The 24,940-nt window shown below is 37.8% G+C and overlaps 5 protein-coding genes, 1 long non-coding RNA gene and 1 pseudogene across 12 annotated transcripts; 3 read left to right on the top strand and 4 right to left on the bottom strand.

The window, feature by feature from the left end:
- Positions 1 to 1,151: 1,151 nt before the first annotated feature.
- LOC108851960 (protein vip1-like) lies at positions 1,152 to 2,280 on the bottom strand. Of its 2 annotated transcripts, none has more exons than XM_057009281.1 (3): positions 2,090 to 2,280; positions 1,600 to 1,762; positions 1,152 to 1,505 (listed from the first exon to the last, which is right to left on the bottom strand). In XM_057009281.1, the coding sequence occupies exons 2-3, from the start codon at positions 1,716 to 1,718 to the stop codon at positions 1,334 to 1,336; spliced, it is 291 nt and encodes a 96-aa protein (XP_056865261.1). In that variant the 5' UTR covers positions 1,719 to 1,762; positions 2,090 to 2,280; the 3' UTR covers positions 1,152 to 1,333. The 2 variants fall into 2 exon arrangements, with proteins under 2 accessions (XP_056865261.1, XP_056865264.1); XM_057009284.1 differs by having other exon boundaries at positions 1,600 to 1,731; positions 2,090 to 2,279.
- A 48-nt stretch (positions 2,281 to 2,328) lies between these two features.
- LOC108851950 (putative wall-associated receptor kinase-like 11) lies at positions 2,329 to 5,472 on the top strand (annotated as a pseudogene).
- Positions 5,473 to 5,557: 85 nt separating this feature from the next.
- LOC108857722 (uncharacterized) lies at positions 5,558 to 7,951 on the bottom strand. 2 transcript variants are annotated; one of them, XR_001950374.2, is made up of 5 exons: positions 7,677 to 7,949; positions 7,462 to 7,561; positions 6,773 to 6,878; positions 6,159 to 6,250; positions 5,558 to 5,985 (listed from the first exon to the last, which is right to left on the bottom strand). It is a non-coding gene; the product is annotated as an uncharacterized LOC108857722 (long non-coding RNA). The 2 variants fall into 2 exon arrangements; XR_008945245.1 differs by lacking the exon at positions 6,773 to 6,878 and having other exon boundaries at positions 7,677 to 7,951.
- Positions 7,952 to 12,489: 4,538 nt separating this feature from the next.
- Positions 12,490 to 14,770, top strand: LOC108811840 (uncharacterized membrane protein At1g75140). Its single transcript, XM_018583948.2, has one exon. The coding sequence runs from the start codon at positions 12,801 to 12,803 to the stop codon at positions 14,598 to 14,600; it is 1,800 nt and encodes a 599-aa protein (XP_018439450.2). The 5' UTR covers positions 12,490 to 12,800; the 3' UTR covers positions 14,601 to 14,770.
- Positions 14,771 to 15,748: 978 nt separating this feature from the next.
- Positions 15,749 to 17,599, top strand: LOC108806810 (arabinosyltransferase RRA3). The gene is made up of 2 exons (XM_018579006.2): positions 15,749 to 16,140; positions 16,328 to 17,599. Exons 1-2 carry the CDS (start codon positions 15,985 to 15,987, stop codon positions 17,441 to 17,443), a joined length of 1,272 nt encoding a protein of 423 aa, XP_018434508.1. The 5' UTR covers positions 15,749 to 15,984; the 3' UTR covers positions 17,444 to 17,599.
- Positions 17,600 to 17,699: 100 nt separating this feature from the next.
- LOC108806818 (protein BRASSINAZOLE-RESISTANT 2) lies at positions 17,700 to 19,355 on the bottom strand. The gene is made up of 3 exons (XM_018579018.2): positions 19,297 to 19,355; positions 18,812 to 19,160; positions 17,700 to 18,694 (listed from the first exon to the last, which is right to left on the bottom strand). The coding sequence occupies exons 2-3, from the start codon at positions 19,070 to 19,072 to the stop codon at positions 17,945 to 17,947; spliced, it is 1,011 nt and encodes a 336-aa protein (XP_018434520.1). The 5' UTR covers positions 19,073 to 19,160; positions 19,297 to 19,355; the 3' UTR covers positions 17,700 to 17,944.
- Positions 19,356 to 21,265: 1,910 nt separating this feature from the next.
- Positions 21,266 to 23,591, bottom strand: LOC108826587 (methyltransferase-like protein 2). Of its 5 annotated transcripts, none has more exons than XM_057009264.1 (8): positions 23,047 to 23,591; positions 22,846 to 22,970; positions 22,713 to 22,746; positions 22,548 to 22,623; positions 22,236 to 22,413; positions 22,050 to 22,143; positions 21,873 to 21,965; positions 21,266 to 21,743 (listed from the first exon to the last, which is right to left on the bottom strand). In XM_057009264.1, exons 1-8 carry the CDS (start codon positions 23,555 to 23,557, stop codon positions 21,604 to 21,606), a joined length of 1,251 nt encoding a protein of 416 aa, XP_056865244.1. In that variant the 5' UTR covers positions 23,558 to 23,591; the 3' UTR covers positions 21,266 to 21,603. The 5 variants fall into 5 exon arrangements, 2 of the variants coding, with proteins under 2 accessions (XP_056865244.1, XP_018455505.2); XM_018600003.2 differs by having other exon boundaries at positions 21,873 to 21,972; positions 22,054 to 22,143; XR_001945521.2 differs by having other exon boundaries at positions 21,604 to 21,743; positions 21,873 to 21,972.
- Positions 23,592 to 24,940: the final 1,349 nt, after the last annotated feature.

Here is a 24,940-nt window from a genome sequence, read left to right as displayed (position 1 = left end):
TATCTTCGGATATCCATTCGGATTCGGGTATTATCCGTTCGGGTTCGGATATCCAATATCTCCTGTTTCAATACCCGTTCGGGTATTTTGCTACTTCAGTTCGGTTTCGGTTCAGGTTTTTCGGTCGAATTCGGATACGGGTTCGGGTACGGATAAAATGCCCACCGCTACTGTATCCAGTATCTCATAACTCACTCATTGCACAAGCACCCGCTGTAGTCGCCTCAAGTGAGTAGTCCAAAGTTTACCTATGTTCAACTTCCTCTTATGTTGAAACAGAGATCTCACCAAGCACTCAGCTCAGTGGGCTTAAGCTGGGGCTTGGACTTTATCACATAAACATCAAATTTATTTGTTGATGTTGAATTGTTGCTGCTTAGTGGCTATAGGACTTGGTCATATGACATGAAACTTTCTTCTTCTTCCAGAACTATACGACATTTCTAAATTATTTATACATTTTGTTGTGATGATTAGGCAACTACACATCTTTCAAACACGACGGCGTTGACTATTGACCTTGACGTATCAGAAACGCTCCTCTAGTCAATTTATATTTTCGGACGAAAATTGTTTACAGCACACCTACACTTTTCGTATGATATTTCCTGTGACGGGAAAGTCACAATGTCGGTTCTTTACTAGTTTTCCATATTTCTAAGTTTTTATTTTCTAAATTCTTATGTTAATTTTCCTTTTAATTATAAGTTTATGTTTTTCCTTTTTCATAGTTAAACCTCCTCTTGGTTTGCTATATATATGTAGCTTAAGGGCACTTTTATATTCATACAATCAATCAATAAAGCTTTCTTAAAACCTATTGCTTATCTCTCAAGTTACTTGCTAAGTTCATACAAAGAACTTCGCATCATACGAACTCTGGTTTTCGAGTTGATCCTTCTACCTCAGTGATCATCTCCTACACCTTTGTTTACCCGTTCTTCGAATCCATAGTAGGATTCCTAGTTTGGGATTTATCTATCCGGAATTCCCGTCTCATTTCCCTAAGAACAACTCCATTGGTAAACCCCTTAAGTGTGATTCTTAGCATTTTGTTTTAATTATTTTAATTAATTTTGAAAAGTTAAGAACTTTCAATTTTTTGGGTGTCCATTGGTAAACTCCCAAAAAATATATTTACACTGTTTGAGTATGAAAGATTGATATATTACATGAGAGCAAACCAGCACAAAATCATCGGTTCTTTCAACATGAAGACTATACTGAACATAACTAAATTGCTATCCAGTGGCTTGTAGAAAGATAAAAGCAAGAGATTCATACATGTGAGTTTGTGTCATCAACAAAACCACGCTGAGTCGCGGTCCAGAAGTCAAACTCCTCGTGATGCTGTCCCCAACGAGTTATGCAAACTCGCTGCTCCAATATGGTTGCCCCTTGAAGTTAAAATCAAAGAACCGAGTGATTCGATTCTGAAGACGGCAGTTTCCTGAGAGTAAGGATCCTTGAACATCACATACGCAGTGCACGCTTGCTCACCCGACCTTATCTCGTTAACAACATAACAGAGTTTTTATCTTCTGAATCAATGCAGAGAAAAAGGAATATGATATCAAATTTAATGGAAGTAAAACTCACCTGACAATATCAATATATTCGATTGCACCAGAGAAGGAGAAGAAGTCGATGAGATCTTTCTCAGTAACGGCTGGAGATAGCCCAGTGACTTCCACACCATATCCATTTTCATGATCCATCTTGTTCAGTTAGCTAATTCAACCCAAATAATCAAATTAGTATCCTGCAAAGCATAGCAACTTCGTCTCTTAGAAAACAAAAGCCCTAATTGTTTCAGCTTAATTAGACTTCGATAGACTGTTTATCTACAGTTCGTGATCAAGCTTACGAAACTAGACGAAATCAAAACTCATGAATACTACTACTACGCAAATCATATTTTCGATTTCTACAGCATAACGATTTAGCTTTACATGATTCGTTTCTGGAACACGATTCCAAGCCAAACTCGTTGAAGTTGGCATCAAGAACATCAGATAGTTGATTTTGATGTATTCTAACTATAGATCAAGAGAAGAACTTTCGAGAGAAGTCGAAGGATCAAAGTTACCTGCTGTTGACCAATTCGCACTCAGAGAAGCTTGAAAGAAAGACGACAGCGATGGACTGATGAGTGAAGAGAGGCTACACAGGGAATAAGATATGGAAAGATCAAGTAACGAGGAGAGGCCGATCTCCAGGAAACCGCAGCGCCGATCCACACCGGGAACCATCGTCCGCTGCGATTGAGAAGTAGGAAACATACGCAATTTGAGCAGAAGATACGACGATGTCGTTAAGCAAGGCTAGGGAAAATAGCCTTCATTTGGACGTGCCACGTCATTAAAGACTCACCCCTAAAAATCATTAATTAAGAGGCACCTCTTATCATTCAAGTTAATTATATTATTTTTTTAATCAAAACATGGTAAGAGGTTGGGCTATAATTTTAAACCCTTTAAAAGCCAGCGATGGAGATGGTCTAAGTTCTTACAAAACATCTCATGTTCCTTTCTAGCCTGTGCTGCAAGTAACCTTGTGAGTCTGGCTATACTTGTTTAACAAGGAACTAGTTATGTCCAGCAAGAGAAGCAACACCATGAGGTGCGGCACCAGTTCCTCCTTTTCGATTCTTCTCTCTCCCCTTCTTGTGCTCATCCTTGCTTCAAATGTTTTCTCCCTTTCGAGCTCGTGTCAACCCGAATCATGTAGAAATATAAAGATCCCATACCCTTTTGGAATCCAAGAAGGTTGTTACCTCAACGAATGGTACAAGATCGAATGCAAAAACGCTACTTCCCCATTCCTTTCCAAGATGCGCGTGGAAGTTGTGTATATCTCTCTTCCTGATGACGGAGCTGTTACTTACAATAGTCGCAGGTCTTATGGATCGGTTCGAGTCAAAATCCCGATAATATCTGTTGGATGTTCCAGAGATGGAAGAAAAGAGTCAGGATCGGTTTTGAATTTGACGGGTAGCCCTTTTTCATTGGGAATGGAAATAGCCTCGTAGCTGTTGGTTGCAACAGCAAGGCGTCGTTGACTAACATCGAGCCAAGCATGGTGGGATGTGAGTTAAGTTGCACTTCAAACAAAGAGACGTCCCATTTTTCGACAAATCCAGGTGTTCTAGCAATGCGTTGCCTTATGCTAACACTCAAGATTGTATTAATAACGTAGGGGAATATGAAAGAAGCTGTGATGGCAATGGATGCTGCCGTGCAAGTCTACCAGATGATACTGATGCTCACCAGGTGATCGGCCTCAGGTTAGAGAGCTTTGATGATGATGATGGAAACTCGACAAACCGAAAATGTAGAGTCGCTTTCCTAACAGATGAAGTCTACATGTCATCAAATGTAACAGAGCCGGAAATTTTTTTTGCTAAAGAGTATGCTACAGTTAGCATAGGATGGGTCATTCAAACAAAGAACCTTCCATTCTTAGACTCCTTGAGCTGCAAAAACTCAAAAGAGTACAGAAGCTTAGAATATAGATATCAATCCAGAATAAGTTGTGTATGCAACAATATAACCATTTCTGGGACCAACTATGCAAACTGTGGATGCAACCAAGGTTATACAGGCAACCCCTATCTGTCCAACGGATGTGAAGGTTAGTACATTAATTGTTTTAAAACGTATATATTTCTGTGTGGTGTAAACATCTTGTTAGGCTTACAGATCTTCCATGTCTCCATCTTGTTAGGATTACATGTCAAAGAACTTATTATAAACAACACATAGCTAATTAAAAATTCCACAATCTATAAATATTAATTTTTCAGATGTTAATGAATGCCTCCATCAACGCAGCCCTGATGGAATTGGCGGGTACTGTGCAAACAGTGGAACTTGCGTAAATGTGCCTGGAAGTTATGATTGCGTGGGCGATAAGACTGGAACAATAATGATAGGTAAGTCAATCTTCAGAATCATATCACAATCTCATAAAGTGCAAACATGTGATGATCATCAACACAATATTCTCTCTTGTGTCGTTTTCAGGAGTAGGCGCAAGTTTTGGTACGTTACTCCTAGTAGGTGGAATCTGGTTTTTGCGAAAGTTTCTTAAAAAGAGAAAGATGAGACAGAGGAAAAAAAAGTTCTTCAAACGTAATGGGGGACTATTGTTGCAACAACAACTCAATACAACTAAAGGCAGCATAGAGAAGACGAGAATATTCACCTCAAAAGAGCTTGAAAAAGCCACTGAAAACTTCAGTGAGGACAGGATACTTGGCCAGGGTGGTCAAGGCACTGTTTACAAGGGAATGCTTGTCGATGGTAAAACCGTTGCTGTCAAGAAATCTAAAGCCGTAGATGAAGACAAACTAGAGGAGTTCATCAACGAGGTCGTCATTCTCTCACAGGTCAACCATAGACATGTCGTCAAGCTCATGGGATGTTGTCTGGAGACGGAAGTTCCTGTTCTGGTTTACGAGTTTATCCCCAATGGCAACCTTTTCCAACACATACATGAAGAATCTGATGATTACACAATGATATGGGGCGTGCGTCTGCGCGTTGCTGTAGATATCGCAGGTGCTCTTTCCTATCTGCACTCTGCTGCGAGTTCTCCAATCTATCACAGAGATGTCAAGTCAACAAACATATTACTAGACGAGAAATGTCGAGCCAAGGTGTCGGATTTTGGTACTTCAAGGACGGTAACAGTGGATCATACTCACTGGACGACCGTTATCTCAGGGACAGTGGGATATGTGGATCCAGAGTACTATGGATCTAGCCAATATACCGATAAGAGTGATGTTTATAGTTTTGGTGTCATCCTTGCTGAGCTAATCACAGGTGAGAAGCCTGTACTGACCCTACCGGATTCTCAGGAAATAAGAGGTTTGGCTGATCATTTCAGAGATGCAATGAAAGAGAACAAGTTTTTTGATATTATGGATGCTCGAATGAAAGATGGCTGCAAACCGGAACAAGTAATGGCAGTGGCAAATCTAGCAAGAAGATGTTTGAATTCAAAGGGAAAGAAGAGGCCATACATGAGAGAAGTGTTCACCGAGTTAGAGAAGATATGTTCATCTCCAGAGGATTTAATAATGGTAGAGACTGAAAGTGGTGATGATGAAGAGGAAGAAGAAGGAATGAATATGATAGAGATTGCTGATTCGTGGACCATTGCTGTTACAGCTCCGGCCCCAGGTATTGTCCCTTTATCGTCCTTGTCAGATGTTGAACCATTGTTTCCTCGTACTACATGGTGAACAAAGTGTAGGTAACTCTGAAAAAAATAAGCCATTTTTGATGGTTTGGCATTTGTTTGTGGTTTGTTTTCCTCTCTAATTGTACCTGTTCGTGTGTACTTATCTGTAGAAGGCTTGTTTCTCTCTTGCATCTCTCTCTAGTCTCCGATGGGGTTGTCCCTTTTTTTTTTTTTCGCTTCTATGCATTTAACTATTATCCTTTTAGAGATTTGAAGCGATCCTGTGTTTTGATACAAAACGTACTCTAAAAGCTTTTCATCAAACTGTCTTTTTTCTCTGAATCTTAAATTTACTCAAAACAAAAAAAATTATAATAGATGTGTCATTGTTTGAAGCAAGAATAATAAAAGAATTTCTACTCTCCTCGTAAGAGTCGTTTATTTTTCAAACCCCATAATTTTTTAGTGTTGCCTTTAAACATTTGAGGAGGCATCCTCAGATGTACACAAAAAATGCCATGACTATCCTCCACCCACAAGTTTCATTCGAGTACTACTACACAAAACAGCAAACGAATCCTTATTATCTATACCATCAAAACCTATAAGCTTTTCTTATCTCTTTGTTAATTAAGAGAATAAAAAAAGAAAAAAAGGAACCCAATAGGTTACAGCCGAACTTTCTTGCAGGTTGTACTTTCCCATCTGAGCCGACAGGTCCACTTCTTACTCTCTCGTTTGTATCCAAATAAATATATATATTCAGACGAAGGCTTGCTCATTTTAGATGGTCACCTGAGACGAAAACAGAATTTAGGCTTGCATGCAACTAGGACAAGTAACATTCAGACAATTAGTCATCATATCATATGAAATTATGAGCCAGACAAAGGACAATGATGAAAGGAAAATAGAGAAACCATGCATTAATGTCTTATACCATTTACAATAGTTACCAATAACCTTACCGTTGGATAAATAGTGTTACCAAAAATCCACAAGATACAGAGCCCAACCTCCTTGCAACTGTTCAGCTTTTATAGATTCTGATTCCATCGTCCTACCAACCATTTTTGAAACAAATCCACCACTTTTAGGATAACTCGATGGTAAAAACGCAAAGAACCAGCATAGCTCACATTAAGTGTTACCCACAGTACCACAGCCACATCAGAACAACAATTACTTGAGCCAAACCTTTGATTATTAATGTATATACCTATAGCCTTATAATCATAGCCACGTACCCAATCCCGAAGAATATACAAATTCAGTATCCATATATTACCTTGAGAATTTATTAAGAATAATATTCTGAAAACTTGTCAATAGTCTATGAGTACAAGCTACATGATCGCAATAGAGAAACAGAACAGTATTCTGCAAACATATTCTGATATATCACAACTATGCAGTTAAAGTAGTTGGAGAACAAAAAATAAACCGCATTTAACTTAAGATGCGATGAATTAAGATCGCGAAACTGCCTTGTCGTAAAGGCACTAATTAGAAGTTTCCACCTTAATTCTTTCAATATGGGGCGTTCTGTTTCTGAGAAAGAAAAAAAGATTAAGATCATTACCTTTGTTTAAGTCATCAAAGGCTCAATGTCAGGTTTGTTGTTCCCTTGCGATTGTCAGCACATGCAAGAAGCATATTAAAGAGCACAAGCGATGCTCAGTGATTCTCTTCGTTCATATGCAAGCCACATATTAGAAAGGCACAAGTGATGCCACAATGTGATTCTCTTTGTGGTATGCAAGAAGCATAACGTGTGTATGCAAGAAGCATATAGTGGTATGCAAGAAGCATGACGTGTGTATGCAAGAAGCATGACGTGTGTATGCAAGAAGCATAACGTGTGTATGCAAGAAGCATATAGTGGTATGCAAGAAGCCTAACGTGTGTATGCAAGAAGCATATAGTGATATGCAAGAAGCATGATGGGGGCATGCAAGAAGCATGATGGGGGCATGCAAGAAGCATATGAATGAACAAGAAAGTAAAAGAGAGACACAGGCGCGCACACACAGCCCGGAGGGAGGGAGAGCCGGGCAAAAGAAAGAATATAAACCAATCCCGTACCATCTCCCATCCCTCCGCAGAACCAAAAACTCTGTATCTTTTTATTAAGGGTTTGTGACCTGCCAAGCAAGCGCACCTGTCATGGCAAAGGTCATGTACATCCCCTAACTATCTTTTGTTTATACATCTTTTTCGTTTGAGAGCCCAAACAAAGAATGTGCAAGAGTTACAGCAATAAGAAGATACCGGGACCAAGATCGTTCCTCTTACACGCGGGCTCATGGTTGCTTGTCGATCAAGCATAATTGATCACATCTCGTTAACCCCTGTCCGCTCATATTAAATCCTACGCAAATAATAGTCTCCAAAAGTAAGTAAATTGTATCGACGAGATCCAACACAAGAACCGAAAGAGTGTAGCAACCAAAATCGAGAAACCCTAGACACAGAAAAGAACATACCTCGATGAACGTAATAGCGGCTCAGGATCAGCGTCACCGGGATCGAGCCCAAACCCTAACAATGAGAACCATCGACCAATTAGCGGGAGATTTGGATAGAAAAGATCAAAGGCATAAGAAGTTGACGACTTCTTATATAGAGCCCCAGAATCCGAGTCGGTTAAAAAGTTTCGGGGCTATTAGAAAGATCTTACGGTCGAGAAGTATTGACGTGTAAATTAATCAACGGCGTATATGAAATATAACGAGAGAAGGCGGTTAAAACGTTCGCGCGTGATTTAACTTGGCAAGGTTCATTAATTCTGGAAACTCACGTGTCTTATTCACTTTGAGCAACATTATTGGTTAGTATAAATTAATATTATACTCCCTCTGTTTTTAAATGTAGATATTTTACAAAGTAGTATTTATTGTACAAATCCAACCAACCATAAAAAATACATATATTATTTATTGGATACACAATATTCAATAAATACAAAAGCAAATTGAAATGTGGAAAAAACTTATATTTTGAAACAAAAGTTTTCCTCTAAAACTATTTATAATTAAAGACAGAGGGAGTAAGATGTTTTGGAAAAGTTTTGATGTTTTAAAATATAAAATGTTTTGATATTTTAAGGTATTTTAACTTTATTGAAAATTAGTTAATCAATAGCAGTTTACTACATTATTTATGATTGAATAGTTTATAATTAATTTATATTATTTAATAATATTAGCTTCTAAAATATAAGTTTCTTAATTCTTGTATATTCAAATAAACATATTATATTACGGAACAAAGTGAGTATAATTTATCTATAAAATTCAATTTAATTTTCTAAAAAGACTAAAAACCAGTGAACAATAAATGGATACATAGGTACTAAAAGGTTTTAATGGCTCAGGAATTGGATGTAAGACATACTATAACACCCCAGGTGCATCAAACTGTCACAATCCCAGGCGATGGTGTTTTATCGATGGATCGTGGAAAGATAAAGATTTTTTTCTCAAGACAAGGTTGGTATAGTACTTTGAAAAGATTTGAGGGACTAATGGGAGCGCGAAATGTGCGGGCAAGTATGTCCCCTCTCCATTCGGAGGTAGAGGCTTTAATTTGGGTAATGGAGTGCATGAAAAATTTACGACAATTAATTTCATGTTATGTTTGCAACGGATTGTTCTTAATTGGTGAAGATGGTTTCGGATAGGCCTGGGACTTCGGATATTCGGTTCAGATTTGGATAATATTCATTCGGGTCCGGGTCTTCGGATAAATTAATTCTATATCCAATGGGTACTTTGAAAATTTCGGTTCGGGTTTCGGTTCGGATACCGCCAGTTTCAGTTCGGTTCCGGGTATCCAATTAAAGCCCGAAATGTAATTATATTTATATACTTGACTGAATTGGACAATCAGTTAAAGTCTCCCAGCGGTCAAGTATGCTTTAAAAGCTGATGCCCACCTGAGTTCGAACACCGGAGATGACCTTTTTTTTGTTAATTTATTTATTTTTCTTTAATGAATAGCAATTTTGTAAATTCCTTCAACTTCTTCTTCGTGTTTCCCCTTATCTAAACCCTAATTTGCAGCCTCCTTTCATGTTTCAGACATAAAAACACCATTTTGATACATGTTTTTTTGTCATTTACACATAAAACTTCAAGATTTGACATATAATCACCGATTTTAAACGTAGAAAGCGGAAAACAATCTATAATTCATGTTCTCACCCAGATAATTCGGATTAATCGGGTTACCCGAGCCGTTTCGGGTATTAACCGAACCCGACCCGATACCCATGGATATTCATATATTTACCCATCGGTTAAATACCCTAGATCCGAAACCGAGCCGAACCGGTTAACTTCGGGTCGGATCCGGTTCGGATATTCGGTTTCGGGTTTAAGTCGCAGGCCTAGTTTCGGAACCAGAAGAGTGGCCAGCATTCGCAAGTTATCTGGAGGATATTAAGAGTCTACAAAACAGTTTCCAGAGTTCACAGCTCATTCATGTACCACGAACGGAGAATTCAAAGGTGAATCGTTTAGCACGCAGTACCAGACAGCAATCGTCTTTCGTCGTTCACATGGATTCCTATAAATTTAAATTTTAAAACCTCACTTCATTCTCTTTGCTTCTTTTTGGAGCAATTTAGAACATCATTATCGCGATAGTTTAATGCCGTCTTTTTAGGTAATTATTGTTTTAAAAAAAAAGTTTAAAAAATAAGAAAGCGGAAGAAACGGTTCTTTAATTAGCCCACGAAAGAACGCATTTTGGTGGACACGTGTCAACAAACAAGAGGGTGGAGGTCTGGTTACGCGTTAAGAGTATATCAAACTTGTGTTTCTCTCTCTTGAATCCTCTCGACAAAAGCAATTTTTTTGGCGATTTGATCGATTATGCATGTGATTGAACCTCTTCTTGTTCTAATCGGTTTTTATTTGCTGGGTTTCGTCGAATGTGTCTCTCGGTGGGTCTCTTCGACGGCGACAGAGCTTTCTCGCGGTGATCATAGGAAATTACTAACGAAAATGAATGTTGGCAATTTTTCTGTTCTCTATGATTTTAGATAATTTTGCTTATTTATCGTATTTTTATTATGTTTTAGCTAAATCATTGATTCATTATTTGTTTTTATCTAAGTTACTAATTTATTAATTTAAAAAATACTCTTAATGAATCTTATATATGATTAAAAACGAATTTTATTTTAGTAATATTAAATTTATATGTCATATTAAAATTTAGTTAGTTTTTTCTTATTTATCATATTTAGGTTTTAGATTTTTAGCTAAGTTATTGGTTTATTATTAGTTTTTAATTGATTCACTAATATATTAAAAATGATTTTGATATTTAATTAAAAATGAATTTTATTTTAATAATATATAATTTATATGCTATATAGAAGACTATGTCGATAAATATTATAATAGGCAATAACTGCATTATTAATTGTGTGGCCTTTTCAGATCATTCATACAAGTATGCATACATAAATTAGTACTTTTCAAGTGAAAGCAGAATCCTAAATATACGGGTGACAGCTTTCGTTTCCATCATGAGGGTACATTCTTTCTAGCTAACTCTGAATGAAAATAAGAATAATACCAAAAATTGTATTTTTATATAAGTATTTGCAGGAAGCTCCATATATTCCATGTTTACTACACAAATTCATATGGCATCATGACTTTTATAAAATGTTCTTATCTTTTTTGTCCCAATTACACAAGTAGTCAACTAGTAAGAAAAAGGGTATTGACCCGATAGAGAAGATAAAACATTTATAGAGATTAGAGACGACTGATGGTAAATTGTAATATGCGGGCATGCTGATCTTAGGAATACCGAACAGCTTGTATTGCTGAAAAAGATTGGATTTAGTTTGAGTTAATGTCGTCCATCTATTTAGATGAATACTTAGTTATAAACTGAAAAACATCAGATGGTGTGTATTAATGAATGATCATTGTATTGTAATGACATTATTTTGGTAGCCAGGCTAGTTACAAGTAGTGACAATATCATTTTGAATTGTTTTTCTTCTTCTTAACACTATATAGCAAATATGAATAGAGATCTCCAACACATAAACAACTTTCATAGCTACGTCGAAACACGAATATTAAATATGGTTCGGCAACTTGTTATACTCATCAGACCATCCCAGTACCAAATCTTTAAGAACATATTCCAACATAGCCATGCACACAAGTTGGGTCAAACTTATTGTGTCCACTAGGTACTCATGCCGTCAGTCCTATATATACACATAGTATTACAGTGTGTACATCAACAACATCATAAGAGAAAGAAAAAAATAAAGAGAAACGGTGACATGAAGAAGGAGAAGTTGTGTGGTAGCCAAGGATGACTTGCCTGCGTCTTAACACCATATGTATCAAAGACTTTATCGAGAGTCTCTGAGTTGGCTAGTCGTTAGGCAGTCTCCTTGGCTATTCAGACACTCCTCTTTCTCCTCATTTCACATTTCTCTTTTTCAGTGACATAACACAAAAAGGGTTTGATACAGTCGCTTTTGTTTGGTCAGTAAGCCATTTTTCTGTTTTGTTGGTCTTATAAATTGAGACGAAGGTTGTAAGGGAGATCTCGTATGTGAGAACTGAGATTGGGTGGACTTTGTCCATGTATGAGCACTGGGACAATGTGTTGTGAAAATATCGAGGGCTTTTTGCTTCACTGTGACCAAGAAACTTCACGTGGAGAGTCAGTGGATCTTGTCGCTGATCAGCATGTGAGCTTTTTTCTAATTCTATTTCTATATGTGGCCATCTAAAAGGGTCGGCGGCGAAAAACTTAATGATATCTGTGATATTAATGTTTTTTTTTTTTTTTGATATTAATGTTTAGTTCTTGAGTTGTTCAAAAAAAATGTTTAGTTCTTGAAGTAAATTGATTTAACCTGAAACAAACAAAAACCAATTTATGTGTGTTTTGGGTTTGAATATGCGTTTTACATTTTTTTTGAAACACTTACATTTTATTAATTAAGTTTTAACCTTTATTCCTGTAAGAATAACGTCCTATGAGTGGAAAAAAAAAAGAATAACGTCTTACGCTGCTAATTAAAAAAAACGAGGCTATTTATCACAATTAGTCAGGACATTCGTTGAGCGTTAGATTTTCATGAAGGTTGATTCAACTTCTGATCCAAAAAAATAATTACTGATTCAGTCATACGTTAAATAAAAAAATTAACAATTGCATATGACCAACCACAAATTTCACCAATAGCTTATATTTTATATGCTAAAAGAAAAAAAAATCGTAAGTGTTGAATGCTGATGTCAAAAAAAAAAAGTAGTCTCAAAAAATATCTTAAAAGACATGTATCTGATATTTTCTTAGCGCCAATCCAAGCTTCACCGTGACTGAAGACGACCGGATCAAATCTCGGAACATAAAAAGTCTCCTTCTTTCGGACAATTATTTCTCTTACTAAACAAACCCCAAAATCTCAGTTTTAAAAATTCCAAACCGGGCTCTCTTTCCAGATCCTGAATCTCTCTAACATCTCCTCCTACAGATCTGCTTATATGGCGGTTACTCACTGATCCAGAGACGGCCAAAAAAAAGGAGAAACCTTTTCCGCTTCACACACACTTACAATGGCGGATCCACGAAACGGCAAGTCCTTCCTTCTCACCTTCTACTTTATAATCACCCTCACTCTTCTTTTCATCGCGCCCTCGTATACCAACGAATCTCCGGCCATCCTCGAAGAAACCGATGTAGCTGTATCGGTTACCGAATCCACCCGAGAAGATGCTCTACTGCATAAGCTCGAGGAGCTCGTTAAGAATCTGACGGAGATCGTCTCTAATCTAGAAGCTAAGTTATCTGATTCGAAGAACAACGAGATCACTAAATCAGAAGATGAAGAAGTCGGAGGAAGAGGAGGAGGGAGAGCCAAGGCCTTCTCGGTGACAAAGTACAGTCCTTTCTGGTCGGAGAGATTCTCCTTCACGTCGGCCGTGAAGCTCGATTCAGACGCGACTTGCGTCAACGTGTTGCCCTTCAAGGACTTCGAAGGCTCCAGCAAGTACTTCGCCGTCGGGGACTCTAGAGGCAGAGTCTACGTGTTCCTGAGAAACGGCGACGTTTTGGTCGAGTTCTTCACCACGGTTGATTCTCCCGTCACGGCTATGGTTTCGTATCTTTCCATGTTCAAGAACTCGAGTTTCGTCGTCACTGGTCATCAGAACGGCGCCGTTTTGTTCCACCGGATCCACGAGGGATCTAACGGGGAGGACTGGAACTCCAACTCCGTTTCGATGGAGCACGTTGGTGCCTTCGATGTTGACGATTCTGCTGATGATCCCGTGACGTTGTTGGAAGTGCACCATGTCGGTCGTGTTAGGTACATCTTGGCCACGGATCTCAGCGGGAAGCTGACGGTTTTAACCGAGAACCGGACGGTTCACGGTTCGGTTCTCCCGTCGAGTAGACCGCTTGTGTTCTTGAAGCAGAGGCTGTTGTTCCTCACCGAGTCCGGCGCAGGTTCGCTGGACTTGAGGAGCATGAAGATCAGAGAAACCGAGTGCGAAGGGCTGAACCATTCCCTCGCGAGAAGCTACGTCTTCGACGCGACGGAACGGTCCAAAGCCTACGGGTTCACGTCGGAAGGGGAGATCATCCACGTGCTGCTCCACGGAGATATAATGAACTTCAAATGCAGAGTTAGATCCAAGAAGAAGTTTCAAATGGAGGAGCCGGTGGCGTTACAGTCGATCAAAGGATACCTACTCGTGATCAACGAAGAGAAAGTTTTCGCCTTCAACGTATCGACTCAGCATTACGTGAGAACCGCCGGTCCGCGTCTCTTGTTCTCAGCTGGTTTGGAAGAGATCAGATCGTCTTTCTTGAGCCATCGTCAGTCGTATTCGAGGAATGTGGCTGTGAAGGCGAGGCCTTTGGTAGCTAGCGACAGAGAGAATCTTCTCGTGGTGGGTTTAGGAGACGGGTACTTCGGTGTTTACAAGTCGAAGCTCCCGAGTCTCAAAGGAGAGTTCAACACGATGCTCTGGAGCAGTCCTGTGTTCTTCTTCATACTGTTTCTGTTCGGAGCTTGGCATTTTTTCGCGAAGAAGAAAGAATCACTCACCGCGTGGGGACCGGATGATCCTTTTACGGCGGCCGCGGGACAGAACAGCTCTGCGAAGGAGCCGAGTTTTACTGAGCCTGCTAGAAGAAACGATGACCTGATGGATCTTAGGAGGAGGTACGTTGGTGCGTCCCCGTACCGTAATGAGCAGAGTTCGAGAGCTCCGGTGGATGGAGGAGGGTATAGAACAACCGCGCAGGATCATAATAATTATCGAGGTGGGTCGGGTCTTGATTCGAGCGGGTTTGGTAATAGGAGAGATAGTTTGTATGGTAACAACAAAGTTATGGACGACGAAAGTTAAAAAGAAAAAAAGAAGGAAGAATCGATCTGGACTTTTGCAACATTTGAATTTTGACATGTAAGAAAGTTTTACTCTTTTGTAATTTCTAAAGCTTTTTAAAAGTTTCCTCCTTTGTTAATTTACAGACATTGTCTTTTAAATGTTTGAATAAATGTTAAATTCTTTGCAAAGTGCTGGCACAAGTTGTTGATCACTAGATAGACGTTTGGTAGTAAAAAGATGCGATCCAAGGCTTGACAGCTTAACTAATCTCAATCATGCATAGTGTGTTTGGTCTATCATGTGTGATCGTGCTAGCAAGTGGATTCTAGATGTGCGGACTTATTTAGGGTTTTTAATATATCTCTGAAATCTCTCTTTAGGAGCAAGAAGATTACTAATTTTTGAGAATAAATTTGTATGAAATGATTATTCCCTGAGATTTCAAATTAAAATACTTCCATTTAAATGAATTAAAAAATAAATCTCATTGTAATGATTTTTTTGTGAAATATATAGAATAAAATGAAATATAATTATAAAACATTTATGTTTAAAAGTTAGTAAATGAAATGAAATAAATTAGAGTGAAATTCTAGTTTCTATCTTATACTTCTTCTTTTTCTAATTGTAGGTAGTTTTAGCAAAAAATAAATTGTTTCACAATATAAATAGTTTACATATTTTAATGCATTTTTCTATTTATTGGATAATGTGTGACTAATAAAATAATGTTTGGTTTTTTATAATTCAACTAATTGATTGAATGATATTTTTTTTTTAAAAAAAAATCTAAATATTTGTATCTTTTTATAATTGGTTGAATTAATTGATTGAGTGAGTAGTTTTTTATTCCATTTATTTGCATTATATTCTTTTGATTATATTCATTCATAATATCCATAAAATTAATTACCATTTACAGGTTTTATAGTGTGCTTATGTTGACTGAATTATTCCATTTATTGCATTCATAATATTCATAAAATTAATTACCATTTACAGGTTTTATATTGTGCTTATGTTGACCGTCAGAAAATCGAGTCATCTCATCAAACGGTCCATCCTTCACTTAAAACTAGTGAACTTGAGAAATAAATTTACACCATGAAGTAGAGGAATATTACTTAGCAGCCTTTGATTCATCGTCGTCGTCGTTGTAAATGCAGAACAGGCTAAACAACCTCCCTCTCTCTCTCTCTCTCTCTCTCTCTCTCTCTCTTCTCTCTTCTCTCAACAACTTCAATACCCACCGAAAAAACACACAACATTTTCTAGGGCTTTTGTCACGTTGTACCAAACTCTTTCTCTTTTGGGGTAGTAAATCAGGGAAGGAGTCATTTTAAGTTTAAGCTTCTGCGTCTCCTTTGTGAAAGGAGGAGAGAGAGAGAGAAAGTCAACGGCCATGGCTGGTCGTAGAGACAGAACCCAACAGCTCCGTGGATCTCGAATTGCGATCGCCATCCTCATCGGTATCATCATCGGCTGCGTATGCGCCGTTCTCTTCCCCAACGGCTTCTTCAACTCGAGCTCCTCTCTTACTGTAAATGAACGCCTCCAGGTACTCGATCTCGTGCCCTAGATCTATAGTCGCTCCCCTTTTAGGTTCTCTAAACAAGTTACATAGATGTATATAACCTAAATTGAGTATCCCCTTGCGCTAGTCTCAGCCATTATAGGTCTTAAGTGGCAATGTGTTGTTTTATAGGTTTTGAGTTTGTAGTTTGACTTTGTGATTCTTTGTTCAGACTGGATCCTCTTCTTGTGAATCACCCGCACGTATCAAGATGCTGAAATCAGATTTTGCATCTCTCTCAGAGAAGAACGCAGATCTGAAGAAGCAGGTCCGGGAGCTAACGGAGAAGTTGCGTTCAGCTGAGCAAGGATCAGACAGCGCGAGAAAACAGGTTCTATCTTTAGGACCAAAGATCAAGCCTGGTCCTTTCGGAACCGTCAAGAGCCTTAGAACCAATCCAACCATCCTCCCCGACGAATCCGTAAACCCGAGACTAGCAAAGATTCTAGAGGACACCGCCGTCGATAAAGAGGTGATCGTGGCGCTCGCAAACTCGAACGTGAAAGCGATGCTGGAGGTTCAGATCGCCAGCGTGAAGAGACTGGGCATCACTAACTACCTGGTCGTCGCGTTGGACGATTACATTGAGAATTTCTGTAAATCGAACGACGTCGCTTATTACAAGAGGGATCCGGACAAGGACGTGGACACGGTCGGGAAGACCGGAGGGAACCACGCGGTCTCCGGACTGAAGTTCCGTGTGTTGAGAGAGTTCTTGCAGCTCGGTTACGGCGTTCTCCTCTCGGACGTGGACATTGTCTTCTTGCAGAACCCGTTTAGGCATCTGTACCGAGACTCCGACGTGGAGTCGATGAGCGATGGGCATAGCAACATGACGGCTTATGGATTCAACGATGTGTTTGACGAACCGGCCATGGGATGGGCTCGGTACGCTCACACAATGAGGATATGGGTTTTCAACTCTGGTTTTTTCTATCTAAGACCAACGGTTCCTTCGATAGAGCTGCTTGATCGTGTGGCGGATAGGCTCTCCAAGGCTAAGCTGTGGGACCAAGCGGTTTTCAACGAGGAGTTGTTTTATCCCTCGCATCCTGACTACGTTGGGCTGCATGCTTCGAAGAGGGTGATGGATATGTATGAGTTTATGAACAGTAAGGTGCTTTTCAAGACTGTTAGGAAGGATCAGGAGCTGAAGAAGAAGGTGAAACCGGTGATTGTTCATGTGAATTACCATCCGGATAAGCTTAATAGAATGCAAGCTGTGGTTGAGTTCTATGTAAACGGTAAGCAAGACGCTCTTGATAGCTTCCCAGATGGTTCTGAATGATGATATGATTCATTCACCTGAAAAAAAAACAGGGTAGGCTCAAAAAGTTTCTTGATATTCTGTGATTCTAATTTTACTTTTCACGTCTTCTTTTTTTTTGTATTACGAATTTTGTGTAACTTATGACTACGATCTCAAGTCTTTTTTTTTTCTTTACATCTCTGTTCTTGTTACATGATGAACCCTTTTTCTTCCACATTGTTCTCTCTGTTTCCTCTGTTTCAGCCCTTCCTGTTTCATCCTTTGGTATATCTCAAGTTCAAGCCACTAAAAATAAATATATTTTTTAATGTCTTACAAGATCTAAAAGGAATGATACATAATAGAAACGTACATCTTGCAGTCTATCTACAAAATAATGCAATGTAAAACAAACTCATTGGTACTATGAATATCAATTCTAGTACAAGAACCAGAACCATGAACTGAACCAAACACACTAACACTCCCTTCCGACATGCCACAACGGGTTATTCTTTTTGTTCTTCATATATCAATCAACTAACGACCTTTAGCGTTTCCAAGTGTGAGCTCAAGATCCTCCATAGCCACATCATGGATCTTCTCTCCTTCCCACGGCGTAACTTGCCTGTTCTCAAATTTAAACTCCGAGCTTTGACCAATCTCTTGGATCGCTCCAGCGTTTGAAGATAACCGCTGAGGCACGGGTGGTTTCGCTAGATTGAAAGTAGGAGAAGCCGGCACTGCTGCAGAGAGTACGCCGTGGAAAGGCTGCTGTGAGAACTTCTGAAAGCTTATCCAATGACCAGAATCAACGGTGGAAGCGTCAGACTCATCGCACTCGGGTATAGTAGCGGGAGCATTGAACTGGCGATGATGAGTGGGACTCGCCGGTGCAGACACCGCGTAGAACGGGTAGTTGAAAGACGACATTGACTGTTTAGCAGCAATGGCCATGGACTGTTTGGTAAAAGACTCCCAAGTAGGTAACGGCTTGGGGTGCTTAGAAGTTGGGGACGAGACTGGTGGAGTCACCGGAGCACTGTTTGAGATCCTGAGCGGAGGAAGCGATGAAGGTATCCCACCGTTCCTGAGGAAAGGGAAGATGGTGGAGATGTTGTTGTGCGTGTCGCCGCCGCCACCGCGAGAAGGGCTAGGGAATGAAGAAGACGATGGACTGACTTGGTATGAAAGGATTGGACTCTCGAATGGGCTTTGGTTATAAGAAGAGGAGTAAGGAGTGGCTCGCGAGGATGATCCAGCTATATCACCAGGAAGAGGCTTATGTCCCTGATGGTCGAAGAACATTAGAGATCTAAATATAGTAACCCCAGACAAAACAAAACATAACTAGATCCACTTTTAGAAACTTTCAGACAATAAGCTCAGATCTATATAGATATATACCTTGCGATAAGTGGTTCCGTCTTCTTCGACAACCCAACCAGCTTCGGAACAAAGAGCCTTGAGAACTTCGTTGTTGTCGCAGTGCTTGGGGAGATTGTAGTTACCTTGAGCTCTAAGACCGTTATAGATCTTCGCAGCTACGGCTCTTCTCCTCCTCTCCCTCCTCCGGTTGTTCTCCCTCTCTCTCCACGATGGCTTCCTCCTCGTCGCCAACGCTGCTGCTGCAGCTGCTGACGTCGACGTCGCACCGTCAGACGTCATCTTCTTCTTCTTCTTCCCTCAACCACCTTCAGAAAGAAGAGTGAGGAGTTAGTGCTCCGTCACGAGGAGGACGCTTTTTCTCTCTTCGCTGGAATGTTACAAAGAATCTTTTCCATTATTAAAATCAATTAAATAAAGGAAAAAACTGGGTGAATGAGTGTGACGTAAATAAGCCACGTGTCTATATAGTTTTGGACGAATGGTGAGATTTAGCTGTGGCGTACGTTGCTTACTGTGTGGTTTTGCGCAGTGAATCAGTTGAAGCAGTACGTTATGTATGTTTCTCTCGATCTGTGGAACAATGGCCTGATTATAAAGAGAAAAGAAGAGAGACATGTGGGTCCCGTTAAGGAAGTGGGTCCGCTGATAGTATGACCGTGGAACACCCCACCTGATTGGTTTTTCGGACATGTTAACAGAAAACAAATTAATTTAAGGGGAATTTTCAAAAATACCACTTTGAAGGTACCATTATTCATCTTTACCACCACTAAGTACACATTTTCAAAAATACCTTATTTATTAAAATGTTAAAGACTCTTATATTTTTATTTTTATATGCTTTTCAAAATTTTAATCCAAAATTTTAAATCCTAAACCCTCAATTCTAAACCCTAAACCCTAAATCTTCAACTCTAAACCCTAAACCCTAAACTATATACCCTAAATTCAATATCCTAAACCCTAAACCCTGAAACCTCAACTATAAACCCTAAATCCTCAACTCTAAACCCTAAACTTTATACCCTAAACCCTAAAACATCAAATCTAAACCCTAAAACATAAAATCTAAACCCTAAATCCTAAACGTTCAAATCTAAACCCTTCATTAAAAGTAGTGGTAAAAGTGGTTAGTGTAAACATGAAAAGTGGTACTATGAAAATGGTATTTTTGGCAATTTCTCCTAATTTAAGCCTCATAACGTTTCATGATTTATTTCTTTTTAATTAAAATTTAATTGTCACTATAGAGTCTATAGTAAGAAACAAAAACAAAAGAAATGCTCACTTTTGTCCTGATTAGTGGTATTATCATGTGCTATCTAATGATTACTATCTTTTTCTTTTTGCTTTTGTTTTCTACCACAATTTTATAATTTTTATTGATAATATTGTGAAAACAAAAAATATATGCAAATAGAATTCTGATAGATGGTTTTTTTTACTGACCTATTATGTAGTAATTTTTTAGAATTTTGGGAAGCTTGAAACCTTTTATGTTTGAAATATATGCACTATTAATATTTGTAAGTAGGGGAGGGCACAGATCAAATAGCACCACATTTTTCAGTATTTGTGATTTACTTTGCATTTCACGAATATCTAATTTTTTTATTTATTTTGTTTCAAAAAATAAAGATATCCGATTTTTCGGATATCTAAAAAATTTATAGATATTTGCGAATATTCATAGATATTTACAGATATTTTATCATCTTTTTCAATACAAATAAATCAACATAACATTATACACATTTGTTTTCTTCTTAATTTTTTACATAATATAAAAGATAAACTAAAAACTAGTGAAACTATTTTTTTATGAATTTTTAAAACTAATATTTTTTTCTTATTAAACAAATATTTTAGAAAATTGTAGTTTTCTATAAATATTTTATATATTTTAAATTTTATAAGTAATTTTATAAATAAAAATATTAAAATTAATAAAATTATATGTTAAAATAATAATTAAGATTATACATGTAAAACTCAGTATTTAGTCATAGATTTACATCTATTTGTATATAAGTTAGAGCGGATCAGATATCCGCCTCTAATTTTTTTAGTATTTGTGATTTGTTTCATTTTTAACGGATATTAGTTTTTAATATTGTTTTACTTCGAAGACTTACGGATATTCATATTTTTCAGATTGAATCGAAATAAATAGTGAATTGAATCAAATTTAACAGATAAAATGTCTATTGGTAAGCATATTATTTGATTGTTATGACAATCAACTATACTTGGAATTATTGTTGTGGCCCTTCCATTCACTGGTCTTGATTTTCTTTAATTTTATGTTTTTTAAATAATGTATAGTTCACTGAACATAATAGGAAAATGGGATAGTGGATTTGCCCCACACATTGACCCATCAAAGCAGATATGATCTTCCAACGAGTAGTCACTTGTTGAATTAATTTTACACGCTTTTGCCTTTAGTTATTCATATTGCATTTTATAAAGAATTGAAACCTAATAAAATATATTAATAAAGTATGTGATTTTACTGTACTGGTGATATCTTTAATTTTTCTGAAACATCTGCCATGACAGGAGAAAAAAAATTAGCTTCCTAAATTGATGGTACAATGATGTCAAAAGAAAAATGATGGTACAGTCGGCAAGACCTTCTGACTCTCTCAGACAATAATCTTACTCTAGCTCTTTCAGGCTTCTCGTCTTATTTTAACAGTCGGCAAGACCTTCTAGTGCTACCCGAAGGTCTCCTCAGCGTATCCCCACAATGAAAATTGGTCCAAGTCAGTCTTCTTCTGGCCAAAACCTATGTGTTGATGCACACATTAGTCTTTCAAGAAATATCTCGAGTCCTGGAAGTGAAGCGGTTCGTTTCCCCAAGAGGTCCATCCAGCTGCCATTTCTCTAGCAAATAGCTCAAGGCACCGAGCTGGTTGTGACCCGGGAACATGTTTCATTAGTATCTCTACACAAAAAGTCCACGTGAAAAAGAACAAAGAGAATCAGGGAACTTGTGCAGCTAGAATTTCAACAAACAGCAGCATTATGCTCGTGAATTCGATGAAGACTGTGAGCTAGAGATGTAGAAGTATACCTCCAATTGGGGGTTTCCTCGAAAAATCTCCAGGGATGCTTATGATAACTTTGTTCTTATCCAAGAGTTCAAAATCTAACCTATGTTTTGGTTCTGCAAGCTATGACATACACACAGCTGAGAAACAGAAGATCAGTTTGCAGATTATTCAAGTAACAAAGACAAGAAGTGACTGACTTACTTCGTTAAAGCGGTAGCCTAGTAGCAGATATTCGTAAGGTTTATGATGGACAAGGTCCAGATCGCAAATCATTGTACCGTCTGGTTTCACCTATAACATTTTTCCATAGACAACACGTGTTAAAAGTTCAAGTCATGAAGGCAAACTCAAAAACCAAGAGGGTGCATCAAGTTGGGATCAACCTTTAACCAATACATTGTAGCTACGTACTTAACTCCCCACGCAGGGAATAGCTCTTTCTCAACAAAGTTAAGTAATTTCTCTCTATTGGTTACCCATAAAGCCACAAGAGCTCCTTCATCATGAGTGAGCTGTTTGATTGGGAGGGACAAGAAGTATCTGTTTGGTAAAGTCGGATACCTAAAACAAGAATCAAAAAAATAAAACATGTCTCATAAACTCTCATTCAAATACAATAAACAGCATATTCCACGCGCATCTTTCAAGTAGATATTAACATATTTATATGACAGAGAGAGACAAGAAGAACAAACTTTGACTTCTGATGAGCGCTTGCATTTTCCCAGGGCGGATCAATAACTATAAGATTGAAGCCTTCCTCATGTTTAGCTGCATATATATAACGTCAATAAGATAAAATACATTAACTAGGCTCAGTCGCCTACTGATAAGGTAACATCACAATAGTTACCACTTACCAGGAACAAGGTTTCGGATGTGCAGTAAATCAGACTGCAGTAAACAAAATCAGGCGAGAAGAACCATATCACACATCAAATAAAATAAAAAAATAAAATCTTTAAGACAGCAAATCATAAAAGTAGCACAAACCATGTAGAAGCAACTCTTCCTAGGCATTATATATCTCCCGTTCGAAAACTCAGCTTCAACTTCTTCTGTCTCGTTCACCACTAGGTTATTGAACACCTTAAACACTCTCTCTTCACTGCATTCCTCTATTGAGATCAAATAATCAGGTTCCTTGGTTTTTCAGACAGGATTTAGCAAAGTGAACTAGAGAAAAGACAAAACCTTTATCATCATCGGAATGTAGATTGGAACACAGAGTTATCTCGTACAAAGAAGCTTGCCACACTCCTCCTAGCTCAACAAAAGAGACTTCATCGTCGTCACAAGACTTGGTCCTATCATCACTGCTTAGACCCTTTACTAAACTCAACAACTCGGTTTCCCCTAAAAGCGACTCATACGCTTCGGATAAGAACAGCCTCGCCCCCTGATGACGAAGACTAGAAGCTTGCTCTCCCGCACTAGGAAGGTGAAAGCTAGCGTCTTTCTTCTTATTCCGTTTACGCTTTCTCGTGTTAGGTTCGCTGGGCTGCTGCTGCTGCTGCTGCTGTTGTGAATTGAGGTGCTTTGAGTTGTTGAAGAGACGAGAGTAGTAAGCAGAAGGTGAGACCCTAAATCGAGTGTACGAACGGTTGATTATGCGAACTGGGTCTAAGAATAGCCATTTAGAATCGTCGGATGACTCGTAGATACCGGAATCAAGGAACCTAGCTAGACGATTAGGTTTCGCCATTAAGCTCCGGCTGTTCACTCTCTTCTTTGAACAAAACCCTCCAAAAACTTTTTTTCTTATAAACCCCTTGAAGTTTTATAATTAACCAAATTAACCTGATATTTTTGAATGTTGAACATGTAACCCTCGTAAATTTGCCGGTGGCTAACAGATTGTGTTCATTTAATTCAAATAAGCAAAAGGCCCATTCTGGTCTCTAGATATTTTTTTATAGCTTTTATGTTTCAAATTAAATAAGTAAGAATTTGATTTTTGATGGGAGGGAGATATCTAAACTATTAAAGCTGAAGTAAAAAAAAAATTAGCCCTTAATTTTCCTCAATAATTACAACTTCATGCCACTACCTTAAAATCAATTAATAATTTAAATTACAACTATTACTAATCAGCTTTGATTTAGCCGGGTGATTGACTTACCATAAACTTAAAATTTACGTTTACTATCTTACTTGCAAAAAAACGTCACTAACATTTTATATCTTATATATATATTATACATTATATAAATGACATTGAAATTCATGAAAACGTTAAACCAGTCAATTGTTTGTAAATCTGACAGATTTAATAATACTAAATCAATTGTGATTATAGTCTTCTCCAGTTCTGGTTGCAATAGCCTCGACCATTTGTTGAAATGTTAGTGAGTCAAAATCTAAAATATAATATTACACTGAAAAAATCTTAGGTTACAAATTAAAGAGTATATAGAACTACAAAAAATTGACCTCAAACGGTTAGTTTGGTTTACACATATATTACGACTCCGCTTTTTTAGTATCAGTTAGAAATTAATAATATAATCATAATTATTCAGAACAAACCATGTGGATATTGAACATTTATTATAACTGATTTTTTTCAAAAGTTTAGCATATAGATACGATCTCCCGATATATATCACTCTTAATCTAACGTTCTTATTTATCTTTCCTACAATCAAGCGTAATTATTTTGAAATCTAGCATTGCAGAATATATGGAAATAACTAATCAAGTGTGATTCTCTTTAAATCTAAGTATTAAGCCTTGACATTTTATCCGATATCCGAACCTATATCCGAATTCGACCCGAAAAATCTGATCTGAAATCTGAAAAGAAGTAGCAAAATATCCCAACGAATATTGAATTAAAAGACATTAGATGTCTGAACTCAAACGGGTAATATCTGAATCTGAATGGATATCCAAAGATAATCCAACATATTTATACTTAATCATATATTTGTATTTTACATCTCTTTTTTATTTAAAATATTTATATTGATGCCAAAGATACTTTAAGATCATATAATATACACATAATTACAGACAATATGAGTTTATATTCACTTAAAATGCATGTCAAGTTTTTTATTTCATTAATTAACAAACATTACATCTA

This window comes from Raphanus sativus, chromosome 1 (assembly GCF_000801105.2).
Source record: "Raphanus sativus cultivar WK10039 chromosome 1, ASM80110v3, whole genome shotgun sequence".
NCBI classification, from domain to species: Eukaryota; Viridiplantae; Streptophyta; class Magnoliopsida; order Brassicales; family Brassicaceae; genus Raphanus; species Raphanus sativus.
This window is presented reverse-complemented; position numbering and strand designations above follow the sequence as displayed.